The sequence below is a fragment of the Trichomycterus rosablanca genome, chromosome 19 (genome assembly GCF_030014385.1).
Source record: "Trichomycterus rosablanca isolate fTriRos1 chromosome 19, fTriRos1.hap1, whole genome shotgun sequence".
Lineage (NCBI taxonomy): Eukaryota > Metazoa > Chordata > Actinopteri > Siluriformes > Trichomycteridae > Trichomycterus > Trichomycterus rosablanca.
In genome coordinates this window covers 27,945,805-27,963,192 of record NC_086006.1, presented here as the reverse complement: position 1 = coordinate 27,963,192, position 17,388 = coordinate 27,945,805, and the positions used below count along the sequence as shown (strand labels likewise).

General features: G+C 41.6%; 2 protein-coding genes and 1 long non-coding RNA gene across 5 annotated transcripts in view; 1 reads left to right on the top strand and 2 right to left on the bottom strand.

Moving 5' to 3' along the window:
- Positions 1–421: 421 nt before the first annotated feature.
- LOC134333217 (transcription factor-like 5 protein) lies at positions 422–7,829 on the bottom strand. Its single transcript, XM_063015093.1, has 7 exons — positions 7,695–7,829; positions 6,173–6,832; positions 5,712–5,862; positions 5,081–5,219; positions 3,842–4,046; positions 3,624–3,765; positions 422–1,191 (listed from the first exon to the last, which is right to left on the bottom strand). Exons 2-7 carry the CDS (start codon positions 6,829–6,831, stop codon positions 1,096–1,098), a joined length of 1,392 nt encoding a protein of 463 aa, XP_062871163.1. The 5' UTR covers position 6,832; positions 7,695–7,829; the 3' UTR covers positions 422–1,095.
- Positions 7,467–9,220, top strand: LOC134333233 (uncharacterized). 3 transcript variants are annotated; one of them, XR_010015358.1, is made up of 4 exons: positions 7,467–7,705; positions 7,815–7,883; positions 7,999–8,068; positions 8,236–8,543. It is a non-coding gene; the product is annotated as an uncharacterized LOC134333233 (long non-coding RNA). The 3 variants fall into 3 exon arrangements; XR_010015360.1 differs by having other exon boundaries at positions 7,468–7,705; positions 7,999–8,047; XR_010015359.1 differs by lacking the exon at positions 8,236–8,543 and adding an exon at positions 8,972–9,220 and having other exon boundaries at positions 7,472–7,705; positions 7,999–8,047.
- An 808-nt stretch (positions 9,221–10,028) lies between these two features.
- Positions 10,029–17,388, bottom strand: part of si:ch73-181d5.4 (death-inducer obliterator 1) — a 28,643-nt gene continuing 21,283 nt past the window's right edge. Inside the window, exons 11-15 of the mRNA XM_063016108.1 lie at positions 16,769–17,327; positions 15,623–15,761; positions 15,161–15,250; positions 14,864–15,056; positions 10,029–14,762 (exon numbers count right to left, since the gene is read on the bottom strand). Coding sequence (XP_062872178.1) covers positions 10,801–14,762; positions 14,864–15,056; positions 15,161–15,250; positions 15,623–15,761; positions 16,769–17,327 — 4,943 coding nt within the window. The 3' untranslated portion in view covers positions 10,029–10,800. The remainder of the gene's footprint in view (positions 14,763–14,863; positions 15,057–15,160; positions 15,251–15,622; positions 15,762–16,768; positions 17,328–17,388) is intronic.

Sequence of the window (17,388 nt, the reverse complement as noted above, 5' to 3'; positions counted from 1 at the left end):
GCACATGCTAAGCTTCATGTGACTCCCCCGCTCAAGCATAGAGCCTGTCTGACCTTCCCTCCCTCAAACACGACAAATTGTGTTCATGTGGACTCCCAACTCCCCAACGCTCTGCAGTGGTGTGAGACCTCTGCAACACCCGAGTGTGCACATTTGGTTATCCTAACTTGGCTCAAATGGCTCATTATAGTCCAGTAGTTGCATTAGTGAGCTGACGTTAACTTGATTTAAACAGGACAATTTGGAGACAATTAAATTGTAATATTTAATTATTTAGAGAATGTTAATGTGAACGTGTTAGGTACGGCCCTCCTTGATCAGAGTAGGAGTATGCTACAGTAAAGGAGATACAACTTGGGTATTATATAAAACTAAGGAAAGTGCAGAAATAGGACAAAAAATTATTCCTGAAAGGGGGGGATACAGAACAGGTAAACCTTTATTCAACCAAAAGGAAAAGCAGCATGGATAAAATCAGTACACTAGGTCTGTAAACGTTTTGAGTTTTAGAACGATTGAATGGCGTTCACGAAGAAACAGCGCCATCTGCAGTTTGATTTTAGCATATCAGTTTGCTTCCTTCAAACTAAGGTTTTTAAATAAACTAGGAAAATGGGTAAAATTTCACTTACAACCTTATCAAATAAAAAAGAGTGAGTATTTAGGGGGTCACAATTTTTTTTAAATTAACATTGAATAACTAAACTGAGCATAAACAGTAGGACCACTAGCTTATTAAAACAGACTGACCCTCTATGTGATCTCTTCAGCTAGAACAGATCAAATGTACAGACGCTTTTCTGATACGGTTTATTCGTGCCTGTTCAGTCGATGAGCATTTGTATGGCTGAGCACCGATGTTGATGTTCCGGTTCATTCCACAAGCTTTTCCTCATGTCTTAGCTTGCTTTGTGCACAAAACAGGAAAGGGTCTTCCGTAAACTGTTTCTGCAAATTTGGAAGCATCTAATTTCCTTTCCTTTTATATATCCCTTAAACGTTTGTCAATAGAGTGTATGAAACCAGACAGGACTTAAGGTACATGTGCCAGTCTGACCCTTGAGAGTCATTACTTAACAGTTAGGAGGCAGGTCACTACAGTGATGATGAATTCTCACACTCGGCGGCAACTTCATCACAGCTTGGTTTGAGCCGAACGCCGGTCTTCCCACAAAAGGTGCTCTGAAACTCCTAAAGTACACCAAAAATCAAACATAAAGAATAGAAAAATCAGAACTAAAAGAGCAATCCTTTTCTTTTTGCATTTGTTCCCAAGGTAGTCATTTCCAATCATATTCTATTGAGGGGTGATTCTTCAACTGGGGGAACTTTTATAAATCTGGGTTATAAATCTGTGTTAAAAATACTTTATTACAAAACAAATATTTTAGGTATTAAAAAGATCATTCATTGCATCACTAAAAAAAATTACATACCAAAATAATGATGATTTTTATTTTTTATGATGATTTAAACATCAATATTTTGCTACTTTGGCCTCGTCCCCAACCCAGACTTTAGAACTTCTCTGCTCTAATAAAATGCGATCAAGTGATCAATTCATTATAAAAATCACAATATGAGTTTTATAATAACTTAAAAAGAAACAAAATGTAATTTTTTTTTTCATATTTGTACAACCTGTGCATATTTTTGAGCAATATATTACTGTCCAATATATTACTGTCCAATATATTACTGTCCAATATATTACTGTCCAATATATTACTGTCCAATATATTACCGTCCCCGGCATTATCGTCATTACCGCAGCAGCGTACGGTTTCTGTAGGGAATCATTTCAAGGTAACACTTGTTTATGTTGTAACTAGAGATGGACCGATCGGGGTTTTTGGCACCGATTCCGATGGGGGGGGGGGGGGGGGGGTATTAGCAGTAAATAAACTTAAAAAGAGCCTCACAGTAAAGATAAACCGGAGCAGCGCGCGTGTGTGTGTTTGTGCCTTTAGAAGAGACGCAGTTACAGAGTTACAGAGACGCTTTGTTCACAGTATCGCTATAAGTGATTCATTGATTCATGAGTTGATTCGTTTTTATGTGAAGCGTAAGTTTCTCTTCTCGATTATCTCTCCGTGTTTACTGTTATTAATTAAATGTCGTGGTTTTAAATAAACACCAACTAATACAGAACATTCTGTGTGACTCTCTTACATTAAAAAGCTTCATTACACTGATATTACCACAGATCTGTAACCGAGTCAGACTCGTTCCGTCTAAGCAGCTAAAAGTTTTCTAAAAGTTCAGCAGATGATCCTGAACTAATGAATTTGGTAATGAATAAACTTTTGCCTCTGATTGGCTCTGTAACGTTTTCTGTTCTCATCTACATCACAAGTAAGAACCGCTTACGATTTACCAAAGTGAACCAGGAGTTTATATAACGTGCTGATAGAATCGACTCAGATGTGACCGGGTCGAATTATCTTTTTAAAGTGAATATTACAATCAGCAAAATTACATCGTAAGAGCTTTCACGATGGTTTCTGTACGATGGTTGATGAACGGTGATGTGATGGTTGGTGCTTCGTAGCTCAAAGTCTGGATCGATCCACTGAGCTGTTAACTTAACGAGATCTTTATATATATCACACGATCGGATCGGCATATTTTTATAAAAAATCGGCCGATACCGATTCGTAGCCGATCGATCGTCCCATCTCTAGTTGTAACCATGGAAACAAAGACTCGCAAGGAAGCACATGCCAGCCATGAGAGAAGATTGACATTTTAATGTCTGGAAATGTGAGTAATTGAATCACGTATTCCTCCCGATCATAGAGTATATTTATTCAGCGTCATTACCATTTACATCAGTACGGCAGTACTTTACCAAAAAAAAAACCCCAGAAATTTACACATTATTTATATTTATTTAAAGTGCATCTTGTACTAGCTGTTGACTAGCTTTAGCAAATCCATGGCCTAGCTAGTTTTTTTCTTAAAAAAAGTAAAAATTGTCATTACCGCAACACGTCATTACCCACACATGATGCCACTTCGCAAATAAATATGAAATATTACAATTCAATTGTAGCCATCATTAAGTCCTTGCTCTAAAGCACGTGAGCATTATCTTGACATCATTAAAACTAAATTATTACTCATTTTATTTTTCAAAAATTAAGATCCCGCAATTGAAGAATCACCCCGATATCATTACTGACATGCCACTGACGTCTTCTTTACACCGCCCGGCAGCAAAGTCCTACAAGGAGGAGGACCACGCTATGCTCTCTCTATTTCATATCTACCCATGACAGTCGCAGTGGCAAGGTAGTGACTCCCAATCCAACGTTCCCTCCATCAGACACGGCCAATTGTGCTGCATTACGCCTTTGTAACCCACGGTGGGGTTTTTTTCTGTCTCTCTTAAACGGAACAACATTCATTCATTGTCGTTTTTAAACCATCACTTTATCCTGGTCAGCTTTCACATCGGGTCTGATTTACTGGGCGAAAGGCAGGACACACACACACACACACACTTCGGACAATTTCTAGTAGCTCCACTTGGCCTGATTGCACTTAACATACTGTAATGTAATGCTTTGTGTTAGAAACATGCTCTGATTCGGTCTAGGAGAACAAATCCATTGTTCTACCTGTTTTATGGAGTCTCCATAGACCTCCTCAATGTATTTAAGAAAGGCCGTGGTCCACTGCAGAGTGGTGGCTTTGTCAGTCTCGGGGTTGCAGAACGGCACCAGAAGATTGAGCTCATCACAACACAGGCGAATTCTCCTCCTGGAAATTCAGAACGAATTTAACATCGTAGTGTTAAGCCTGACGCGAGGTGCTGTAAAGAGATGGGCTTGTGTACCTGCGGTCTCTCTCCATGCTGTTGTGTCTCTCTCTGCGCTCATGGATTTCTAGAGGAGGTCCTGGTCTTCTGCCTGGTTTAGAACCAGCTTTCGTGTTCAAGGGCCTCTGGTTTTCTGAGCCCTGGATTGTATTGAGGTCCTTGACCTGCAAAGCTCGCGTGCTGTGCATCCTGACTCGCTTCCCAGCTTTTCTTACCACTTCATCTTTCATGAACAAGAACAGATAACAAAGTCTGGCTTTGAATCAGCTGTGTACAATGCTGTGAAAAAGTATTTGCCCCTCACTTGATTTCTTCTATTTTTGTTATTTTGTCGTGTTTAAATTAGGGATGCATCGATACCATTTTTTCCCGACCGAGTACGAGTACGAGTGCATGTATTTTTGTACTCGCTGATACCGATACCTATTTAGAATACCAAGTGACGAGAAGTTTAATGATACCACGTCCAAAAATGCACGTCAACGAGTAGCGAGCGATCAAAGTGTTCGTGCGCTGACGTGATGAAATCAAGGAGGAAAAATAAATGAATCTGAGTGGATCTGGCAACACGAGCAGCACGGATCGTTCTGTAGTGAGTTGGAGGTTAATAAATATTTTTGCAATGTAGGTGTTTTGTCGTTATGTTCTGTAGAGAACGATCAGGTCAGAAATACTGTAACACGTGTGTGTGTGCTGATGTATTCTGATATAAACTATATCATCCCCCCGTCACACCTGTTTACGCTCCTCTCCTGCGTTTCCCCTCGCACCGTATCCTGCGTTCTCATTGGCTGTTCGACATGTCGCTCGTTCCCAGTCGCACGTCTCAGATCGGATATCTGACGTGCTGGAAAACTCGAGCGCTCGGCGAGCCGGTCGGATCGAGTCGTCGGGTAGTTCGCGCTTAGCGATCGAGAGCCGCGGGTGAGTCGCTCCCGAGCCGGCAGATCTAGCGCCGACCGGCCGCCGAGCGAGAATCAGGGCAACGATCGTGTGGTGTGAACCGGGCGTAACGCAGCGACGTGCACCAGGCTCACGGTATCGGACGTTTAGTATCGGAGCCTCGTTTGCGAGTACGAGTACGAGTACGAGTTAATGAGCGCGGTATCGGGCAGATACCCGACACCAGTATCGGTACTCGTGCATCTCTAGTTTAAATATGTCAGACTCATTTCTCATTTTTTTAAGTCTTTCAGAGGTGGATCAGCATGAAGTGAAGGTGGTAAAAAGACGTTTGAAGGTTTTTCCTACACCTACTTTCAATGCTGACACCTTGCTGCTCATCCACCGTGTCCATGTAGATAATACAGGGAGATTTTAACCTGGAGTCTGTGCTCTTATCTGAATTGTAACTAAAGCTGAAGTTTTGGGGAGCAATCACATCCGGCATCCGACCCTACAATATAAAAATAAAGAGACAGAAATAATCTTGACAGTTATAATGTCTAAACAGCGAGATTAAAGGGTGCACAGCCACTGTTGGACCCTTGAGCAAGGCCCTGAACCCTCTCCGCTCCAGGGGCGCCGTACGATGTCTGACCACGCGCTCTTCCAAACAAGCTGGGATACGCGAAGAGAGAATTTCTTGTACTGTGTAAAGGCATTATATTATATTATATTTAAAAAAAATCGATTTACAGTTCACAAAAACGTATATGACGACACATCTCCAGTCCAGTGTTCAAGATCTACATTAGCCGTGTCTAGGAATCCCAAACGGTGCTGGTGGGTGTATATTACTTGGTCCCACTGGATTGTTGTCGTTCATACACTCGTTCCACCACATGCCTGGTAGGGTTTAGGGTTCTCCGAACAGTAATGGACTGATTACAGTGAATGTTTACACCTTTTCTACCCCAAACTCATGTATCTGAAAAGAAGTGGCTACCTGACTCGTAGCAGGACCCGATGGATCGATCGGATTTGCTTCATAGGCGTGGCCTACTGCTGCCGTCTGCTCCGTTTTAGGCCACTTTTCGGGCGGGGAATGCAGTGCGATGCCCGACACGTCCGTCGACTGGTGAAGCAATGACAAGAAACTAAAAAAGAATGATAAGAAGTAAAACAGATATGATGATAAATATTCGATGGCAGATTTTTGAATATTACTTTACAAACTGGCTCAGTTTCTCCAATAAGAATGAAGCAACTTACAAAAATAAAATACATGGTCAAACATACACTTTTGGCCACCTGAATATGAGCTTGCTGGATATTTCGTTTTAAAAACAAATGGTATTAACCTCTTTCCACTCTTCAAGCTGATGGTCAAGTGTCCACATACTGTATATTCTGGCCATTCGTTTCTATTACAAAATCTACAGGTAAACCGTAATGAAAGGAACGTACATATTTAAAACGGCAGCCTGCGTCTCCTGTTGTCTGGTCAGATCACTCGGGCCGCAGTTGAACCTCTTCTCCAAGCACACCCGCGCGGGGGGATCGGGTCTGGATCCTTGTGGGATCCTTCGGCGATTGCCTCGATCCCTTGGCACCTCCACCGCACATTTTACCTTAGCCAACACAGACTTGGGCACTTCGCCACATCTGGCCGGTGTTCTCTCCTCTGCTGTATTTGGACCCCCGGCGGGATGATTATAAAGCACCGTGGTCATCTCCTGGCTGTTTTCTGCCGGTTCGTTACCAAGCTCAGCAGCTGAGCACGATGAAGCCGACGTACTCGGCTGACACACAGGTGACACGTGTGGAGACGCACACGCCTTGTGGGTATTTTTAATGTCTGTATAAGTCGAGGGGTTTAACCTGACCTCTCCGTCTCCGTCTCCGTCTCCGTCTCGCTCAGCAGCCTGAACGTCTATGCTGGAGTGGATGAGGTGCTGAAGGTGTGTGTACTCCATCTCTGTCATTTCCATCAGGTTCAGCTCAGACGTGACTTCTTGGCCTCGATCGCATCCGTTTTGAGCGATGACCACACTCGTCGGGTCGGTGAGGTACTGACCCGAGGGAGGCGTCACATATTCGGTCTTGCACGCCACTGAAGTGGTCATTCTTCAACGACAAAGAGAAAACGTATTTCAATCGAAATAGGCTACCGTTTGCAGCGATAGCGCAGTGGTTAACGTACCGGACTAGTAATCAGAAGGTTGCCGGTTCAAGCCCCACCACCACCAGGTCGCCACTGTTGGGCCCCTGAGCAAGGCCCTTAACCCTCAATTGTGTTCAGTCATAATTGTAAATCGCTTTGGATAAAGGCGTCTGATAAATGCTGAAAATGTAAACTGTAAACACGTGTCCTGCAAACACCTTCATGCTTAACTGATTGAAAATGAAGGGCCGTTGGGAAACCCAAGATCTTATCATATGTATACCTGTTTATATCAAGAAAACAAACCTAAGCTGCATTTTGTCTCGAACAAATCTGAGGAGAATTCAGCACAACTGACAGGTTAGCAACTCTCCTGGCAATTTTGGAATGGGTCTGTGGGAATTTGTAAGATCAAGCACTGATCTACATTACAAATCGTTCTAAAGGTGTCCATATACTTTTGCTCATGTAGAGTAGATAGATGGATAGACAGGTTTAGGCAGATTTCCCGCCTTTACTAATGTCTCGCGCATACATGTCTATATATGGTAGCTAACCTGGCTAACTTTGTTGAATCCTGTGACCGTTATTAACTCGGTATAAATGATTCAGAAACTGTCTAAATAGCAGTAAATCCGCACATACGTTTTATATATTCTAACATTTAAAACAACTCGCTTCAAATAATTACGAATAATTTTGTTTTTGGAACGAAATTACCACAGATTTACATTCTTTATAAGCTCAAAGCTCGACGGTTGACTTCAGCTCTGTGAAGCTGACGGAACAGGATTGTAACGAAGATCTTCAGAAACCTGTACAAACCTTAAATGATGGTGAGTATTGATGTACAGCCTTAAAAAAAAGTCGGGATAATGTAAATAAATATAATTAATAAGCTGTTCTGGCGTCCATAGTATTCACTGACAAACTATTGATTAAAAGGCTAGAATTCGCTGGAGAACCGGGTTGCCAGATCCCTCCTAACCACCCATCGTCCTCAAGTAAATCCAGGTGAACACAATCATATAAAATGTTATGGCAGCTTATTACTATTTAAAATACTTACTATTTAGGTATTCTTATATATTTTAACATTTTTTCTTGTATATATTCACTTATTTTTTAGGAACTGCTTTATCCTGATAAGGGTCACAGTGGGGCAGGAGCCTTCCCAGGTATACCAGGTGCAATTCTAGGTATTAAGCAGACACTTGTGTCTATAGTAGCTTACAACTGTGACCTGTATACAATACAAGCCATTGCGAATTAAGGCCCTTTCTCAAGGGCCCAACATCAGCAACTTGGTGTATTGAATCTTTAAGAAACAACCTTCTGATTAATATTATATGCACTGTTTTTACAGACACATCTATTCATTTAATCACCCCTGGGTGCAGTGTAGAGTAACCGACAAACCTACTGGCATGATCACAAACTATACAGACACTGAGAGAAGGTCTCAAATTAATCACAGTGTCCGTACTAGAACTGTCAGCTCAGAAAAATATTTATATTCCAGGTTTATAATAAGAGCTGATACTCTAAAGAAACTTAACACAAAGGCAAGGATCAAACCCCAGGCCCCAAGGAACTGTGCTGCACCCACACTACCTGTTGTGTACAAAACTGCATGTTTGTTGTTTACTTTTTATTAGCTGCAGCTTAAACAAAAATGTGTCTTAATTACAGACAATTATAATTGTTCTTAAGCATGCAAATGCTCTGTAATAGTCAAAACTGCCTTTAAATAAAAAGAATAGAATTCTCTATCAAACTAAAATTACCAGAATATGATTGCGCCCAGTCAAAAGGGCATTTGTGAGGTGCTGAGAAAATGATTGGCTCTTAATCGACTTTACAATTCTTCAGTAGAGTTGAGGTCAGGCTTCGGAAGTCCCTTCATATCAAATTTAACAAACCACGTCATTATGGACGTCGCTTTGCTGAAACAGGAAGGCGCATTTTCCAAACTTTAATTGATTTTATACACCTGTTAGTAATTGGTGTGGCCGGAAGTCATTCAGAGTGTTTTATAACAAGAGGTCAGAGCACAGAGTTAAATGTTTTATTGATTTCAGACGTTGATTTTTTGCTGCCAGGGATCTCATGCCTTGCACCCAGCGTTTCTCGGTGGAACCAGACAAGCTGCAAAAAGTGGTTGATGAAAATATATTTATTCTTAACAACAAATATATATTCTATTTAAATAACTCTCATAATAACATTTCCTGTATTAATATGTTTATAATCTTCTACAGTTTATTAATTACTGACCATTTATTATCTAGTAGCCTATTCAGTTTTTTTAAAAGAATAATTTAGCACATTTGTGCACAATGTTAATTAATTATTGGGTGTTTAGCCTTAGAGATATGTTTCATGCATTTACTGTACTGTACGTGTGCATAATCATGTCAATAAAATTGCATAATTGATTAAAAAAAAACCTCACTTGTTTATTCAATATTGCACTTTTTTCAGTCTGTATTCCAATTTCTGCTTTTTCCACAGCAAACACCAGATACATTTAGTCGGTTTACTTCACAGAACGAAGGTAAGGATTCTTTGTGCATCAAACCAATGTTAAACATAATAATAAAACAACTGCATAAAACAGAACCTAATTCTGTGGTGGATCATTAATTAGTAAAGATGATAAAGACCTGTTCCTTTTTTTTAATAAACATGTAGAAACGTTTACAGCTACCCAAGTTAACCTATTCCATAATATTAAACCCCAGCTTATGTTATTTGTGTGCGTTCATTAAAGTGTCTGAACATTTATTGTTCCTCTCAATTAACCATTGTACCAAAACACTAGAAAATTATTCATATTTTACACATCAAACATGCCAGAGAAAATCTGAGAGTCTCCCAACCATCACTGTTAGAATTATCTCAGTCTCTAGTGCTCAAATGCAGGAGTAAATGCTTTAAAACACAGTACCTTTATTTTCTTGTTTATTTTTAAAAATGCTTGATTATTAGTAATGATAGCTGATATCAGGTATAATAAGAGTGTTATACAGTGTGTCATCATATTATAGGAGCTGCCATAACACTAGTATTGTTAACATACTAACTTGATCATGTTTAATTATCTGTTAACTGTTCTGCATTTTAGAGCTGCAAAATAAAAAAAAATAAAAAACACAGTTTAATATTTTCATTTTTTTTATTGAAAGAATCTACATGTGATGTTTTTGTGATCCTTCCTTACAGACTCTTTACCTTCCACTATGGTTTGTGCTGCATCCATAGGAAGGTTTAAAATACATGTTTAACCCAAATGTACAAGAGTATTTACAACTCTGCAGAACCTTTGACAATTTATTGATTAGACCAATCTAGTAGAGATAACCCAGGCAACCGGCATACAGTAAACACATGTAAAATAATAGAACGAAAACAAATAAGCATGAACTTTGCTACATACATGCGAAATGTCCTTCACTATAACTTAAAAATGACAAATTCATATTCTAATGTGGCTAATTGTTCTAACCGAGGTTTCCAGTGTGACAGGAACAAGTTTATTAAAAAAAATCATATCATTCATGCCAATCAACAATTATCCTTAATAACCGCTTAATAACCATTGAGTCTACACTGAGAATAGGGTGAAATCATGGCAATCAAGAGGTATTCTCATATCTAGTAGTGTACTGGCATGTTTTGGGTGGGAAATAACCCAGAGTAACTGTTAGTCAAATGCCAAAATCTTTATTATTGAGATAAGAATGGAACCTGGCTTACTGGAGCTGTGCAGCTACCTTAAACTGGTAATTCATGTATGTAGGAACACAATTACTATTTGGATTTAAAGGTTTTTGTTTAATTTGTTAGTTTCTTATACTTGAAATCAGTAGTTTTGTTTTTTTGTGATCCTTTGTGACACCAAGATGAGAGCTGGCGTGTTTATGCCATATTAATGTCGGTTTCTATCTGCATTTCGGGTCACCTCTCTGTTCCTCCCTCTTTCACCAGGACCCTGATTGCTATTTCTTTCATCACTACAACTTCTAAATCTTTGCCGTCTTCTCCTTCTCCTTCTTCTTTTTGGCCTAGACTGCCATGGTTTTCCAGGACTGCTGTCCTCCTGACCACTATATTCCTCCCCATCGTCTCCATATTCTTCATTTTCTTCGTCTGGAATTAAACTATGTAAAGTTTCTCCTGTCCGAGTATTAGAATTGTCATCAAAGCAGCCAGGCTTTACTTCTTCATTCATATGTCCTCTGGCTGAAGGACCCTGTGGCCTGTCGTAAGGAGAAGGCCTGGCCATCCTAGGATTGTTAAATCTTAATGGGCCACCAGGAGGTGTTGGGAGCAAAGGACCTGACAGACGCAAGGGGCGAATATCTGGCTTTTCTGATGGGCCATCAAATCGGATCAGGTTTTGACTCTCACCGGCTATAGGTGAACATGGCCTTTGTCTTACGTTAAATTTCATCAAGCTGGGTAAATTGGATGGACATGGCTTTGCCAACTCTTTACTTTGGGGTGCTGGCATTCTCTGGCCATGAAAATGAGGGGATGGAACCCGTTGGCCCCTAAAATTTTGAGGTGGGTTAAAGCGTGAGCATTGCATTCGTGCATCTATTCTTCCACCCTTAAAAATATCTCTTGATCGTTCTGTATAACATTGGTTAGGTCCTTCTATCTCTGATTCCGTTTTGAAAAATTGCGATTCTTCAGGCTGGTTGTGCAAAGGGCTCTCGCATCTTGGGTTCTGCCTTCGTACATGATGAGAAGGCAGATTAGAGAATCTTGATTCTTCAAATCCTCTGTTATCAGATTCTAATGCATCAAATGGTGGGGTTCTAGAATATTCTCTTAAATCATTCAAATCTGATGGCTGAGATTCTCTGCTGTCAAACATTTGGTCATCAAACCATTGTTCTCTAGGGTGATTAAAATCTGAAAAGGGTTCTGCATCAAGTTGGTGAGGTGCATTGAATTCCCTTGAATCATTGAAGTCTGGTAGCTGAGCGTCTGTGTCGTCAACCCTACGTTGGGGTGGCCCTGGGAAGTCATATGGACCATCAAACATTCCAGGGTCAGAGGATGTGCCTCTCTGCCTAAATCCATGAGGTCCTGAGTCTTCAAACATTCCAGGTCGTTGAATTCGACCCTTAGGTCCGGAAGGATGACGGGAAGACCCATCGAATCTTTTAGGATCTGGACCTGGGACCCTTGGTCCAAAGTTCTGAGGACCAGAACCCTTAAACATTTCTGGTCCTGAGCTTTTCTCTCTTGGGTTAAAGTTTGAAGCAGACATTTCAAAATCATCATATGGCCTGTGTCTTGGAACCCCTGGACAATCTTCCCCTGGGCCGAAGTCAGATGATGGCCCTGGGTTAACAGACAGCCTTTGTCTCTGAGGTCTGGGACCAGCATAGTTTGATCCACAGCTCTCAAATCTCTCATGGTAAGGAGCTCTGAGCATCCTGGGCTGCAAAGGTGTACGACACCTTGGGCCATCCATACTATGCCGTGGGCCTCTCCGCTGAAGGTCTGAAGCTCTTGGTCTAAACTGGTCTCTAGGATTAAAGTTTCCAGGTATCATTTCCGAATCGTTCCTATGTAATAATTCAGGTCTCGCCACTGAGTGAGCGTCTAGTTGTGGAAGGTTTTGGTAACTGAAATGGTCCGTTTCAACTTCTCTGAAGGTATCATTTTGATTTTGAAGGAGTATTTTGGGTGGGTTGTCATTTATGGAAGGGGTTTTAATCTCAGGAGCAGGCGAATCCTCTATGTCTAATCTGGTTGGTCTCTTTGGCAGGTCTTCCTGGTAATCTCTGGTATAAAACTTTTCAGACTCTGAGAAATCGTCTATTTGTATCTGTAGCGGTTGATGACTTTTGTCTTCAGATTCATGTGATGACAAACTCCCCTTTTCCTGTAGAGGGTCCAAAGACTGGTCATTTGTCTGATGAGTTAAATTAGTCTCATTTGGTGGTACATCACCCCTCTGACTAGATGCCTCCTGAGATGAAGTGTCTATCTGCAGTGTATTCGACTCAGATGTAAGACTAGACACGACAGATGATGGCTCTTCTCTTGTGTCTGACTGGTCAGTTTCAGGTTTTGGTATACATTTTGTCTGCTCTGTATTCTCAGAAGCTTCACTTTGTGATTCATCTTGCTGAGTTCGAGGTTTTTCAGATGTAACCAGGTTTGCGCTTCGAGTGGCCTCCGAGCCGCGCTGTGCCGACTCTGTGCTCTGTCTCGACGCCGACTGCTCTTCTTTGTCTTCGCCTTTCTCGGGTCTCGCAGACGTTCTAGTTCGACTTGATCGTGACCTTGGCGAGTCGTGCCTGTCCCGACTACTTCTGCGTCTCGACGTGTCTCCGCGACGGCGCTGACCTCTTTGCCTCGACGATGATCTTTCCTGTCTGCTACTACGACTGCGACTGTGACTACGACTGCGACTTCGTCTTGACGAACTCTCGGGAGAACGTCTGCTCCCTCTGTGGCGTCTGTCATCTCTGGAGTCATAAGAGGTTCTTCTGTCATATGAGCTTCGGTCGTGCCTCGACCTCCTTTCTGATGAGCTATGACGCTCCCGTCTGGATGTATCACTTCGTCTTGATCTGCTCGAACTCCTTGAAGGTGAGTGGGAGCGCCGATTGCTCGTTTTTGAACTTACTTCAGAATGCAAGTTTGTTTGATCAGTGTCCTTGGACCCTTTGTCTAATTTCACTGAAGCATTTTCTTGATCAGTCTTTGACAACAAGGAACTCTGGGTTGGTGCTTCATTTTTATTGCATTCTGTATTCTGGCTCAGGGTTCTGTACTGCCTCGGATCTCTACTTGAATTAATGTCTTGAACCATTGTACTTTCTGTTGTTTCCATCGGTTCCCTGCCAAAACTAGGTGGCGGTGACATAAGAGCATCCGAGACAGAAAAATGGGCCATCGAGACTCCAACTGCCGCTCTCTGAAGACGCAAAGCCTCCTCTTGCTCTGCAAGCAGACGCTTCTGTTCCTCTATCTGTCTATTTAATTCTTCCAACATTTTCTGCTGCTCAGATAATGATGGAGTTGCCGTTCCTTCATGTTTAGCGGTGGCAGACTCATGATCTGACAGGTAATTCTGCACCTCTTCGAAGACCGTTTCATCTTCCGGGTCGTAGGCGACGTCATCTTTTGGTGCCGAGGTGCTTCTCGCTGGTTCTGTCTCAGAGGATTTGTTTGTAATGACAGCATCAATTCTATTTCCCAAATTATATTCCTCCTCTGGGTCATAAGGCCTATCATCATCAACCTGAGCAGGAACAGTTTGCATCTCAGGTTTTAATATTTCATCAGGCTTTAAGGGAGTTAAGTTTTGATATTCTAAAGCTGGATCATACTCTTCTTCAGGGTCATAAGGTCTATCATTGTTAAAGTCCTCTGTTAAGATAGTCTTTGAAGACTGTTGGTACTGCTGAACGATAGGGTCAACCATCGGAACTGGAGGCACCAAGCGTCCTTTGACTGCTGCAGAACTTGGCTCACAGGTATTCACAGTCGAATCAGAGCCTTGTTTACTGTTACCAAATAGAGTTTTAAGAATAGTCTGAAGAGGCGTGGTGCTGGAAGTGCCCTTGACTTTGTCTAACGAGCCAGGCAGAGAGTCTAAAGAGGATGAGAATGTATCAGGTGCTTTAAGAGATGCCGGAGATCCAGAAGGAGCACTGAAGAATGGTATAGCTGGGTCATAAGGTACGTTGTCTTTAACACCAGGGACGGCTGCTTTTATACGAGGAGTCGAATCTTGAGGTTCCTGTGGCATATGGATTTTCGGTCTTTTGTCATCAATTTCCTGTGACGGCAACCCAGGACGCTTTAGCTTCTGACAAATTGCCAGCCCGATTAGCAGATTAGGGTGGTTTTGTTCAAGCCCTAATAAAAGGAATCAGGAAGAAACAAAGAGTAAAATCGATAAAAACAAATAAGCACGTTTACCTTTATTAATAGCAATTAATTTCTCCTGAAATACTGACCTGGTCCCTCCAGTGGCAGAAGTATAGAAGGGATGGACTGATTTGCACCCAAGGGAATAAGATAAAGGTCTTTAACGTTGTTGCAAACGTTGGAAACAACCCCAAAGCGCCTTCGACTGTTGAAGTAAGAGAAGAGAGACACGTACGCAATCTCTTCCTCATCGGTGCCCGGGCAAAACCGAATCAAAGACATCTCCTGAGGAAATGACACAAGAGCACGTAAATAAATACATTTCATTATTTATTTAAACGGTTTGTTCTAGTTAGCAAAATGTACGAGTGATTTAGTGAGTTTACCTTTGTTACAGATGTCTTCACTCTCTCGACATATTCCCAAACCGTCTGTGGTAATATCCGACCACCAATGTGGATGGTATCTGGCATGTCCTAGACAAAGAAAATATACATTTGGTATTTAGGCCTGTTTTATTCAACTGGCATTGTGAATAAGCAACACAATAATATTTATTTAGATTGCCTGTATATATTTATTTAAATAACAGTGGTAGGCTGGTTTCTTTGTTTGTTTTTCATGTGTTCGTAGGTTGATGAAAATGAAATAATCCTATATAATCTTTCTTAAACACAGATAACCGTCTCGGTTCCCAAAAACAAGCTCTCAGCTCCCAAAACAAGTATTGTAGAATTTTTCACAATAACCCACGGACACAGTAGTGCTACATAAAAAGCGTTCCCTGCTTTATCATTTCATACACACACCTCTACTGTCAAAAACATGCAAAGCTTGTAGACCCTGACCTTTTTCAGAGTCTCTGAAGAGCCTGAAATCGCGTATCCCTTCGTAACGAACTTGGCCACAGACTGCATGTTGAGAAAACCTTTCCATACTGTCTCCTGTTTTGTCTCACTGTCAGCTGGGCTGTGAGAGCTCACCAATCTATTAAAAAAAAAAAAAAAAAAAAAAAAAAACAAGGAACGACATTAGGACATTAGGACTTTAGGAAATGGAATATTATATTGGAATTGTGACACCAAGTCATTTAAGCCGAGTACCAAACAGGGGCATGACAACAACCACAACCAAAGTTCAATTGAAGTAAAGTAAAGTTCCTGGTAAATTTAGAAAGCAGTGCAACATGTGTTATAAAGTTTGATGCTGATAATACCCTATGTAAAATGTCCATTCTCACTACACAGGGTACAATAACATATTTCCATAGCAGAAATTATTTAGTGTCTCATATGGCCAGTAAAAAGTCTGCTAGTTTTTAATGTCCATATTTGCTTTGTTTGGATGCCCCATTTCTACAGAACCAATAAGAGCTCCAGAGGATAGATGGGTGGTATGTCATAAAACCTACAAGTTATTGTTTATTAGGCTAAAGGGGCTGCTCAAGTGGTGCAGCAGTCTAACGCCAGTCTGATCTCGAGTTTGAATCTCAGTTGTGCTTTCGACCAAGCCAGGCGTCCAACAGGCCCTGGCAGGTGAAAAGAAGTGGCTCGGGACTGCACACGTGTCAAAGGATGTATGCTATAGTCTGCATCTCTGCTCAGTCAGGGTGGGAGTGGTGCAAACGGCGGATGATTTACAAATAGGGAATAAAAAATTGGCTTTTTTATTTTGTACCAAAGAAATTCATTGTGATAACCAGCAATAACGATGGACACTTCCTAGGGACACTAAGAATTGAAACAAATCCAGATTGGGACAATGGATAATGTGGATAGTTATCCGGGCCTGGTTTCCCTGGAATCACTGGACACAACACAGTAACACACTCCAGACAGAACAAAAATCCATTCAGGGGCCTTGACCAAATCGACCAATAGCACCACTGGCAATTTGAACCCTGGATCCCAGTGGTAGTGGGCTAGTGTAATGTTCTGGATTGAAATGACTTATGTACCCTACACACTGTGGTAAAGTAGTAAAAGCTTACAAACCTGGTGGTTGAAGTGGATGAATCGTAAATCCTTGGGACTGTCGAGGCTGAAGGTTTTAACAGGATGGATTTCAGCACTGGTGGTGGTGGAGGTCGAGGCTCTGGTGCTTTTGTTTCCTCCTTATTCTCTTTGTCACTTGGTTTTGGTTTTGGTTTTGTGAGTACACTCTGGGGTGGGTTGACAGCAGGGGTAGGGGTAGGGGTGGCGACACTAACAGGAGAAGGTGCTGTAGCTGAAGTGGATTCAGTAGGTACAGTAGATGCAGAAGATATAGATCTATACGCTGCTGTGCGTGGATCTCGTCTCGTTATGGTCACTATGGAAATGGCCGGGATCACAGGAGGAGTAAATACTGGCAGAGCCGTCTCAGTGCTGCAGTCTTCTGTGGTTGGAGAAGCAGGGGACTCCACAATAACAGAATCAGCTATCAGTGTACCAGGTGGAGGCTGTTTATCAGGAATGGGAACAACGCATGGTGCTTTTCCCTCCTCCTCCTCTTGTTTTGGTTCCTCCTTTTTGAACCTTTTAGCCTCAGGGTCCTCAGCGCCAGAAATCTGACCTATAATTAAATGACGTACTGGTCATATTTAGTTCACATGCTTATAAAAGATGAACAAGCA

Bases quoted from the DNA above. Each gene is read 5' to 3' on its own strand.
- LOC134333217 (XM_063015093.1), bottom strand. From the start codon at position 6,831: ATGACCACTTCAGTGGCGTGCAAGACCGAATATGTGACGCCTCCCTCG. The intron at 4,047-5,080 runs GTAGGTGTAGGA...TGTTCATGAAAG, and splicing joins GCAAGGTGTCAGCATTGAAA to ATGAAGTGGTAAGAAAAGCT. The intron at 1,192-3,623 runs GTAGAACAATGG...GGTGTACTTTAG, and splicing joins ATGGAGACTCCATAAAACAG to GAGTTTCAGAGCACCTTTTG.